General features: G+C 38.8%; 1 protein-coding gene across 2 annotated transcripts in view; it reads left to right on the plus strand.

Moving 5' to 3' along the window:
- The window catches only part of LOC128663407 (RNA polymerase II elongation factor ELL), a 209879-nt gene extending 202940 nt beyond the window's left edge, over positions 1–6939 (plus strand). For both annotated transcript variants that reach the window (XM_053717722.1, XM_053717723.1), the window contains exons 11-12: positions 4680–4724; positions 6450–6939. In XM_053717722.1, the coding sequence (XP_053573697.1) occupies positions 4680–4724; positions 6450–6557 (153 nt within the window). In that variant the 3' untranslated portion in view covers positions 6558–6939. The remainder of the gene's footprint in view (positions 1–4679; positions 4725–6449) is intronic.
- Positions 6940–11948: the final 5009 nt, after the last annotated feature.

Below are 11948 nucleotides of genomic sequence, written 5' to 3' on the forward strand. Positions count from 1 at the left end.
GGGTATAATTTCCAATGCCCAGGGATCCTGGGCATCTCTTGCCCACGCCTGGGCGAAGAATGAAGTCTGCCCCCTATAGGATCCGTTACCAGATAGGGGTCCGTTCCTCATGCTGTTTTAGAGGCAGCAGCAGGCTCCTTGACCTGCTTATCTTTGTTCCAGGTCTGGTTGTCTCCAGACCGCCTTGGACTGAGCAAAAGTTCCCTCTTATTTTGCCTTAGAGGAAGTTGATGCCACACCTGCCTTGAATTTTCGAAAGGCACGAAAATTAGGCCTTTTTTGTCCCTTGATTTGGACCTGTCCTGAGGAAGGGCATGATCTTTTCCTCCAGTGATATAAGTAATAATCTCCTTCAAACTAGGCCTGAATAGGGTCTGCCCCTTGAAGGGAAGTTAAGTAGCTTATTTATTAAAGTCACGACAGCTGACCATGATATAAGCCATAGCGCTCTGCGCGCCAGTATAGTAAAAAACAGAATTCTTAGCCGTTAGTCTAGTCAAAGGAACAAAGGCATCAGAAAACAAAGGAATTGGCTAGCTTAAGTGCTCTAAGCTTGTCAAATATATTCATCCAATGGAGCCTGTAAAGCCTCATCAAGAGACTCAAACCAGAACGCCGCAGCAGCAGTGACAGGAGCAATGCGTGCAAGGGGCTGCAGGATAAAACCTTGTTGAATAAACATTTTTTATCCATTGGATCTAAAAAAGCACAACAGTCCTCGCCAGAGGTAGTGGTACGCTTAGCTAGAGTAGAAACTCTTCTCTCCACCTTAGGAACTGTCTGCCATAAGTCCCGTGTGGTGGCAACTATTAGAAAACATTCTTCTAAAAAAATAGGAGGGGAAGAGAACGGCACACCTGGTCTATCCCATTCCTTATGAAAAATTTTAGTAAACCTCTTTAGGTATTGGAAAAACATAAGTACACACCGGCACTGCATATTATTTATCCAGTCTACACAATTTCTCTGGCACTGCGATTGTACACATTCATTCAGAGCAGCTAAAGCCTCCCTGAGCAACAAGTGGAGGTTCTCAAGCATACATTTTAAATGTAGAAATATCAGAATCAGGTTAAATCATCTTCCCTGAGTCACAAATATCACCCACAGACTAAGCATATTGTGAGGTAGTATCAGACATGGTTCTTAAAGCGTCTGTATGCTCTGTATCTACCCCCAGAGCTGTTTTGCTTTCCTTTAATTTCAGGTAGTCTGACTAATACTGCTGCCAGTGTATTATACACAACCTTTGCCATGTCTTGTAAAATAAACGCTATGGGCGCCATTGATATACTTGGCGCCATTTGAGCGTGAGTCCCTGGAGCGGGAGTCAAAGGGTCTGACACGTGGGGAGAGTTAGTCGGCATAACTTCCCCCTCGACAGAATCCTCTGGTAAAATAAACGCTATGGGTGCCCTTGATGTACTTGGCGCCATTTGAGCGTGAATCCCTAAAGCGGGAGTCAAAGGGTCTGACACGTGGGGAGAGTTAGTCGGCATAACTTCCCCCTCGACAGAATCCTCTGGTGATAATATTTTTAAATACAAAAAATGATCTTTATTGTTTAACATGAAATCAGTACATCTGGTACACATTCTAAAATGGGGTTCCACCATGGCTTTAAACATAATAAACACAGAGCCTCCTCTATGTTAGACATGTTAGAACTAATAAAGAGACTAGTAAGCTTGGAAAACACTTTAAATCAAGTTAACAAGCAAATATAACAAACGTTACTGTGCCTTTAAGAGAAACAAATTTTGTCAAAATTTGAAAAACAGTGAAAAAAGGCAGTAAATCAAACGAAATTTTTACAGTACATGTAATAAGTTAACAGAGCATTGCACCCACTTGCAAATGGATGATTAACCCCTTAATGCAAAAAACAGATTAAAAAAAACAAAACAAAAAAAAACGACATTTTTTTAAACAGACACAACAAAACTGCCACAGCTGAGCTGTGGATTACCTTCCCTATAACTGTTTCTATGCAAAATTTAAGCCAGCCATGTGGAAAAATTAGGCCCCAATAAGTTTTATCACCAAACATATGTTAAAAAAAACGATTAAACATGCCAGCAAACGTTTTAAAACACATTCTTATAAGATTATGTATGTCTATTAATAAGCCTGATCCAGTCGCTATCACTGCATTTAAGGCTTTACTTACATTACTTCGGTATCAGCAGTATTTTCTTAGTCAATTCCATTCCTTAGAAAAATATATTACTGCACATACCTTAGCATATATCTCTATCAATCAGCCTGGTACCAGTCGCTTTCACTGCATTTAAAGGCTGTACTTACATTACTTCGGTATCAGCAGTATTTTCTTAGTCAATTCCATTCCTTAGAAAAATATTTTACTGCACATACCTTATTTGCAGGAAAACCTGCACGCCATTCCCCCTCTGAAGTACCTTACTCCTCAGAATGTGTGAGAACAGCAACTGGATCTTAGTTACGTCTGCTAAGATCATAGAAAAAACGCAGGCAGATTCTTCTTCCAAATACTGCCTGAGATAAACAGCACACTCCGGTGCCATTTAAAAATAACAAACTTTTGATTGAAGAAATAAACTAAGTATAAAAAACCACAGACTCTCACGACCTCCTATCTATGTTGAGACTTGCAAGAGAATGACTGGTAATGGCAGTTAGGGGAGGAGCTATATAGCAGCTTTGCTGTGGGTGGACTCTTGCAACTTCCTGTTGGGAAGGAGAATATATCCCATAAGTAATGGATGATCCGTGGACTGGATACACTTAACAAGAGAAAACAAGAATGTATTTGTTTGTAGGAGATACCCTGTTGTGTTTGTACCCAAAGTATCTACCCAAAGTATTAACAGAAGTCTCCCAAGAATGTGTACAGAACACTTACCTGACGTTAGTAAACTGTGTGCGACAGGGACTACTTCATCTTTGGCTTTATCTACATAAAACTATCTGTGTGCCATGAATAGTGCGCTACAAATAACAAAATAGAATAACTACGTATGACAATAAAACCTAATGATGTAAAGACCTGTAAAAGCACACAGCTTGGTGTCGTAAGTCATTTTGTACATGAAGATTAGCAGTCTGATATAGAATATGCTTTCAAGCAGCTTGTCTGCTTTATTAGGAATATTTTCTATAGAAAATTATAAAATTGTATTAAATATGTTTTGATACGGAGCATGTTCAGCTTCAAAGTATATGAGACTTGATAATATTAGGACAAGCATCTTATAGAATTGTTGATTTAGAGAACAGTAGAGTTTGAGGAGTGATAGAGTTGTAAATGTTTAAATAGACATGAAACCCATGATTCAGAAAGAACATACAATTTTAAACAACTTTCCAATTTACTTCTATTATCTAATTACTTTGTTCCCTTGGTGTTCTTTGTTGAAAAGCATATCTAGGAAGGCGCAGGAGCTGGGAATTAGCTGCTGATTGGTGGCTGCACATTTATACCTCTTATCATTGGCTTATCGATGTGCTCATCTAGCTCCCAGTAGTGAATTGCTGCATACCAAGAGAAGCAAAATTTACAATAGAAGTAAATTGGAAATGTGTTTAAAATTGCATGTTCTATATGAATCATGATAGAAAAAATTTGGGCTTCATTTCCTTTTAAATTCACCACCTATATGTAGTGATTTTAAACTTTCATTTTCATACACCTCATTTAGGTAAGGGATTTATACATGATACAGAGACAGTTTGCATTTAACCATGTACTGGAGAGAAAATATGCAAAATGACATATTGGGGCCCATTTATCAAAGGGCTTGCGGACCTGATCCGACACTGCGGATCAGGTCCGCAAGACCTCGCTAAATGCGGAGAGCAATACGCTCTCCACATTTAACATTGCACCAGCAGCTCACAAGAGCTGCTGGTGCAACGCCGCCCCCTGCTGACTCGCCGCCAGTAGGGAGCTGTCAATCAACCCGATCGTATTCGATCGGGTTGATTTCCGGCGGTTCCTGTCCGCCTGCTCAGAGCAGCCGGACAGGTTTATGAAGCAGCGGTCTTTAGACCGCTGCTTCATAACTTGTGTTTCTGGCGAGTCTGAAGACTCGCCAGAAACACGGCCCTTCAAGCTCCATACGGAGCTTGATAAATGGGCCTGATAATGTTTTCCTTTAGATTTGTGAAGTAAATATTGTTTCATATTTAGCCATTTGTACAGTAATTGCTCTCTAGCACTATATGACTAGATATCCAACCAAATAAGGGACATAGAACCCCACATTTGAATACATTTCATTGAGTAGTATTATCATGAATGTAAAATATATTCAGATTAGGCATGGGCGAAACTTCAGATTATGGCACAGGCTGTGGCATTTGGCTATTTTCGGGGTTGGATATATCACTGTGAGGGTGCAGCAAACAAAGATTGTGATTTCCACAGATCTTTGTGTTGCACTTTCATACTGATATATCCAGCGCTACAAATAGCCGAATGCCGCTACCTGCGGCCAGAATTCAGTTTCACTGAAGCCAGCCTTTGGCGGCAGTGAATAGGTCTAGTTAACCTATGCGCAGATAGAGAGAGAATGCATTTAGTCCAGTTATCTGGCTTACCATAAATAAGTATATCCTGTTTGTATTGTTTCTTCCTAAACTGACAATTATGCTGTATGCATAGCAAATAAATGTAAGTTCATCTGTTTATGTTTCAGGTGATTGAAAACAGGATTCTTTCAGAATACAAGAAGTTTAAAAAGGTACAAAAAAAAAAAGAAAAATGTTTAAACTGATGGTTTTTCTGCACAGGGCAAAATAATAAAATGTAGTACAGTAATTGCAATATTGGTGGGAAAATACTGGAATTAAAGGGAAAGTCAAAGGACAGCATTAAACATTTATGATTCAGATAAAGCTGCATATTTCTGATTGTGCGAGCGGACATTATCCAATATAGTGGATCATGTCCGCTGCACACCGATAAATGCAGACAGCATACGGCCAATCAACCGCTAGCAGGGGGTGCCAATCAATACGGAGCTTGATAAATATACCCCAAAGCATGCAATTTTAATCAACTTTCTAATTAACTTCTATTATCAATTTTGTTTAATTGCCTTGGTAACCGTTGTTAAAGAAAAATACTAGGTGAGCTTAGGAGTGTGCACGTTTCTTTAACCATCTGGCAGCAGTGTTTGCAACTATATATAACATTGCTATAAAAATTGTCTCAAACACTGCTGCGGCTAAAGACACATGCACGGTCCTGAACTCACATATGATTAACACTTTCATAGAAAATATCAAGAGAAATGAGCAAATTTAATGATATAAATAAATTGGAAAGTTCTTTAAAATGTCATGCTCTATCCAATCCATTTAAGTTTAATTTTGACTTTACTGTCCCTTTAAACTTGCATAATACAGATAGATCATGTCATTTTAAAACGATTGTAAATTCACTTCTGTTACCAAATTGACTTTGTTCTCCTGGTATCCTTAGTTGAAAAGAACATGTACATATTCTCAGCTGTAGCAATGCTAGCTGGTGGCTACACTCATTTGCCTGTTGCCATTGGCTCACAGGAGGTTTTCAGCTAGGTCCCTGTAGTGCATTGCAGCTCTGGAGATTGCATTTAACCCTTGTAATTAGATGAAATACATACTTAAAGGGACATAATACTCATATGCTAAATCACTTGAAACTGATTCAGTATAACTGTAAAAAGCTGTCAGGAAAATATCACCTGAGCATCTCTATGTAAAAAAGGAAGATATTTTACCTCACAATACCCTCAGCTCAGCAGAGTAAGTTCTGTGTAAAAAGTTATGCTCAGCTGCAGGTAAAAACAAAAAAAATGAAGAAATGAACAGCAGCCAATCAGCATCAGCAGTGCTGAGGTCATGAACTCTTTTACTGTGATCTCATGAGATTTCACTTAACTCTCATGAGATTTCATAGTAAACTTCCTTATACTGAATAGGGAAATAACATGAGTGTGCACGAAAGCTCGCTCCTTCCGCTATCCCGGGACAGACATACTGATTTGCTGCTTAGAAGTCCTTAACAATGGGATGTAGCTACTGAGGAACTTTTGAGGTAAAATATCTTTCTTTTTTACATAGAGATGTTCAGGTGATATTTTCTAGTTAGCTTTTTACAGCTATGCTGCATCACTTTCAAGTAATAGTGCAATAATTAAGTGCTGTGAAATATTAGAACATTTTCTTTTTTGCACTTTTTGCTAGTAAATGTTAGCTTTTTAATGTTTATTGTCATTTAAGATCTAGGAATATTAAAAAAAAAAATTTGGTTATGCATTTTCTGGGCCAAAGCTGTTTGGATAAAGTGTTTTGTACCTGAATTTAGTATTCTTTTTGACAGATAGCTTTTTTCAGTACATACATAAATAATCAGCATGTGAAATGAGTAATATTCAGCTGTACAAATAGAATTGTAAAATATATATTTTCTCTTTAACCAGACCTATCCAGGCTACAGAGAAGAGAAGATCCGATGCGAATACTTGCACCACAAACTGTCACATATCAAGCACATGATCCTGGAATATGAACAAAACATGCCAACGTAATTGATTGAGAAGCCTTTTGCACCATAACACAGAATCTCAACCCTATTAATACTTGGTGTTGGTAACAGGGTATTTTTGTTCCTTGTTAATAGGTGAATTGATGGCAGGACTTGTCTGTAAAACGTGCCATAACATACCATGTATACATTTTCAGCATAAATGCCTTATCTCGGAAAGCGTTTAAACCAAAGTCTTATCATGATATGTAAATGTAATAAGAAAATGGTAACTAGATATTCCTATTGCTAGTATAATGTAGGGCTTTTTCATTATTTAGCTTTGGCAACAAGTTAAATGCTGTTAAATATGACCATGTATTTGTACGATCCTTTCATTGTCTGATGTGAAAATAAATATATTGCCTCATGTGAGGCCTAATGCCCTTGTCCTGGTATTTATACGTACTGACATACTCAGCTTTGCACAATAGATTCTAGAAATCATTAAAATAGCTATAATGTTTTGCAAAATGTTAGATTTGTAACTAACCTGTCTGGAATTAGTTTCCTTTTCCTTAAAGGGTGTATTATATTCAATTGAAAAACACATATACATCTATCAATAAAGTCCAAGGAAATGTTAGTAGGTAAATCCATTTATAAGAAAATAGAACCACAAAATTGGACTGATAATTCTGCACTGAGGATATAAGTCTGTGACAGGCATTTGAATGAAAGCCCCTGAGCAAATCCTATCTTGTTATGTATGTTGGTTTGAGTCACAAGTACAAACATCATAAAGACCAAGTATATAGATCATTAAAAGGACATGAAAGTAAAAACTAAACGTGCATGATTTAGACAGAGCGTGCAATTTCTCTTGTAAGATGTATCGAGTCCACGGATTCATCCTTACTTGTGGGATATTCTCCTTCCCAACAGGAAGTGGCAAAGAGAGCACTCACAGCAGAGCTGTCTATATAGCTCCCCCCTTAGCTCCACCCCCCAGTCATTCTCTTTGCCTACTCTAAGAAACTAGGAAGGGCAGAGCAAGTGTGGTGACAAAAATGTTAGTTTTTTTTTTTATTTCTCAAGCAAAAGTTTGTTATTTTAAATGGTACCGGTGTGTACTATTTACTCTCTGGTAGAAAAGGGATGAAGATTTCTGCAAGGAGGATTATGATCTTAGCACTTTGTAACTAAGATCCACTGCTGTTTTCACAAGGGCTGAAGAGTACAGGAACGGTTTGCATACTAAGCTGCATATGAGGTATGTTCAGTCTATATTTTTTCTAGACAGACTGTGTTAATTCTAGAAAAGGCTGGCAATATCCCCATGAGGGAAGGTTAAGCTGTATTCAGACACTTGGATAGGAATTTCAGCTTACTTGAAGGGCTCATAAGTTACTGGTGACACTGTTAGGAAAAAACGTTTTTGTTTGTTCAGTAAATGATGTAATTATAACGTTTTTTTGAAGGGACTAAAGGGGTAATTGTGGCTGTTTTAGGGTTTTTTAACCCACATGGTTAATTAAGAGAGGCTCAGGTGTTTTTCTAATAGGCCTCAAAACATTGAGGCCTAGATTTGGAGTTCGGCGGTAAAAGGGCTGTTAACGCTCCGCGGGCCTTTTTCTGGCCGCACCATAAATTTAACTCTGGTATCGAGAGTTAAAACAAATGCTGCGTTAGGCTCCAAAAAAGGAGCGTAGAGCATTTTTACCGCAAATGCAACTCTCGATACCAGAGTTGCTTACGGACGCGGCCGGCCTCAAAAACGTGCTCGTGCACGATTCTCCCATAGGAAACAATGGGACTGTTTGAGCTGAAAAAAAACCTAACACCTGCAAAAAAGCAGCGTTCAGCTCCTAACGCAGCCCCATTGTTTCCTATGGGGAAACACTTCCTACGTCTGCACCTAACACCCTAACATGTACCCCGAGTCTAAACACCCCTACCCTTACACTTATTAACCCCTAATCTGCCGCCCCCGCTATCGCTGACCCCTGCATTACACTTTTAACCCCTAATCTGCCGCTCCGTAAAACGCCGCCACCTACGTTATCCCTATGTACCCCTAATCTGCTGCCCTAACATCGCCGACCCCTATGTTATATTTATTAACCCCTAATCTGCCCCCCACAACGTCGCCGACACCTACCTACACTTATTAACCCCTAATCTGCCGAGCGGACCTGAGCGCTACTATAATAAAGTTATTAACCCCTAATCCGCCTCACTAACCCTATCATAAATAGTATTAACCCCTAATCTGCCCTCCCTAACATCGCCGACACCTACCTTCAATTATTAACCCCTAAACTTCCGATCGGAGCTCACCGCTATTCTAATAAATGGATTAACCCCTAAAGCTAAGTCTAACCCTAACACTAACACCCCCCTAACTTAAATATAATTTTTATCTAACGAAATAAATTAACTCTTATTAAATAAATTATTCCTATTTAAAGCTAAATACTTACCTGTAAAATAAACCCTAATATAGCTACAATATAAATTATAATTATATTATAGCTATTTTAGGATTAATATTTATTTTACAGGCAACTTTGTAATTATTTTAACCAGGTACAATAGCTATTAAATAGTTAAGAACTATTTAATAGTTACCTAGTTAAAATAATAACAAATTTACCTGTAAAATAAATCCTAACCTAAGATATAATTAAACCTAACACTACCCTATCAATAAAATAATTAAATAAACTACCTACAATTACCTACAATTAACCTAACACTACACTATCAATAAATTAATTAAACACAATTGCTACAAATAAATACAATTAAATAAACTAGCTAAAGTACAAAAAATAAAAAAGAACTAAGTTACAGAAAATAAAAAAATATTTACAAACATAAGAAAAATATTACAACAATTTTAAACTAATTACACCTACTCTAAGCCCCCTAATAAAATAACAAAGCCCCCCAAAATAAAAAATTCCCTACCCTATTCTAAATTAAAAAAGTTACAAGCTCTTTTACCTTACCAGCCCTGAACAGGGCCCTTTGCGGGGCATGCCCCAAGAAAATCAGCTCTTTTGCCTGTAAAAAAAAACATACAATACCCCCCCCCCAACATTACAACCCACCACCCACATACCCCTAATCTAACCCAAACCCCCCTTAAATAAACCTAACACTAATCCCCTGAAGATCTTCCTACCTTGTCTTCACCATCCAGGTATCACCGATCCGTCCTGGCTCCAAGATCTTCATCCAACCCAAGCGGGGGTTGGCGATCCATAATCCGGTGCTCCAAAGTCTTCCTCCTATCCGGCAAGAAGAGGACATCCGGACCGGCAAACATCTTCTCCAAGCGGCATCTTCGATCTTCTTCCATCCGGTGCGGAGCGGGTCCATCTTGAAGCAGGCGACGCGGATCCATCCTCTTCTTCCGATGTCTCCCGACTAATGACGGTTCCTTTAAGGGACGTCATCCAAGATGGCGTCCCTCGAATTCCGATTGGCTGATAGGATTCTATCAGCCAATCGGAATTAAGGTAGGAATTTTCTGATTGGCTGATGGAATCAGCCAATCAGAATCAAGTTCAATCCGATTGGCTGATCCAATCAGCCAATCAGATTGAGCTCGCATTCTATTGGCTGATCGGAACAGCCAATAGAATGCGAGCTCAATCTGATTGGCTGATTGGATCAGCCAATCGGATTGAACTTGATTCTGATTGGCTGATTCCATCAGCCAATCAGAATATTCCTACCTTAATTCCGATTGGCTGATAGAATCCTATCAGCCAATCGGAATTCGAGGGACGCCATCTTGGATGACGTCCCTTAAAGGAACCGTCATTAGTCGGGAGACATCGGAAGAAGAGGATGGATCCGCGTCGCCTGCTTCAAGATGGACCCGCTCCGCACCGGATGGAAGAAGATCGAAGATGCCGCTTGGAGAAGATGTTTGCCGGTCCGGATGTCCTCTTCTTGCCGGATAGGAGGAAGACTTTGGAGCACCGGATTATGGATCGCCAACCCCCGCTTGGGTTGGATGAAGATCTTGGAGCCAGGACGGATCGGTGATACCTGGATGGTGAAGACAAGGTAGGAAGATCTTCAGGGGATTAGTGTTAGGTTTATTTAAGGGGGGTTTGGGTTAGATTAGGGGTATGTGGGTGGTGGGTTGTAATGTTGGGGGGGGGTATTGTATGTTTTTTTTTACAGGCAAAAGAGCTGATTTTCTTGGGGCATGCCCCGCAAAGGGCCCTGTTCAGGGCTGGTAAGGTAAAAGAGCTTGTAACTTTTTTAATTTAGAATAGGGTAGGGAATTTTTTATTTTGGGGGGCTTTGTTATTTTATTAGGGGGCTTAGAGTAGGTGTAATTAGTTTAAAATTGTTGTAATATTTTTCTTATGTTTGTAAATATTTTTTTATTTTCTGTAACTTAGTTCTTTTTTATTTTTTGTACTTTAGCTAGTTTATTTAATTGTATTTATTTGTAGGAATTGTGTTTAATTAATTTATTGATAGTGTAGTGTTAGGTTAATTGTAGGTAATTGTAGGTAGTTTATTTAATTATTTTATTGATAGGGTAGTGTTAGGTTTAATTATATCTTAGGTTAGGATTTATTTTACAGTTAAATTTGTTATTATTTTAACTAGGTAACTATTAAATAGTTCTTAACTATTTAATAGCTATTGTACCTGGTTAAAATAATTACAAAGTTGCCTGTAAAATAAATATTAATCCTAAAATAGCTATAATATAATTATGATTTATATTGTAGCTATATTAGGATTTATTTTACAGGTAAGTATTTAGCTTTAAATAGGAATAAGTTATTTAATAAGAGTTAATTTATTTCGTTAGATAAAAATTATATTTAACTTAGGGGGGTGTTAGTGTTAGGGTTAGACTTAGCTTTAGGGGTTAATACATTTATTAGAATAGCGGTGAGCTCCGGTCGGCAGATTAGGGGTTAATAATTGAAGGTAGGTGTCGGCGATGTTAGGGAGGGCAGATTAGGGGTTAATACTATTTATGATAGGGTTAGTGAGGCGGATTAGGGGTTAATACATTTATTATAGTAGCGCTCAGGTCCGCTCGGCAGATTAGGGGTTAATAAGTGTAGGCAGGTGTCGGCGACGTTGAGGGGGGCAGATTAGGGGTTAATAAATATAATATAGGGGTCGGCGATGTTAGGGGCAGCAGATTAGGGGTACATAGGGATAACGTAGGTGGCGGCGATTTGCGGTCGGAAGATTAGGGGTTAATTATTGTAAGTAGCTGGCGGCGACGTTGTGGGGGGCAGGTTAGGGGTTAATAAATATAATATAGGGGTCGGCGGGGTTAGGGGCAGCAGATTAGGGGTACATAAATATAACGTAGGTGGCGGTCGGCAGATTAGGGGTTAAAAATTTTAATCGAGTGGCGGCGGTGTGGGGGGACCTCGGTTTAGGGGTACATAGGTAGTTT

Source organism: Bombina bombina, chromosome 6 (genome assembly GCF_027579735.1).
Source record: "Bombina bombina isolate aBomBom1 chromosome 6, aBomBom1.pri, whole genome shotgun sequence".
Classification (NCBI taxonomy): domain Eukaryota; kingdom Metazoa; phylum Chordata; class Amphibia; order Anura; family Bombinatoridae; genus Bombina; species Bombina bombina.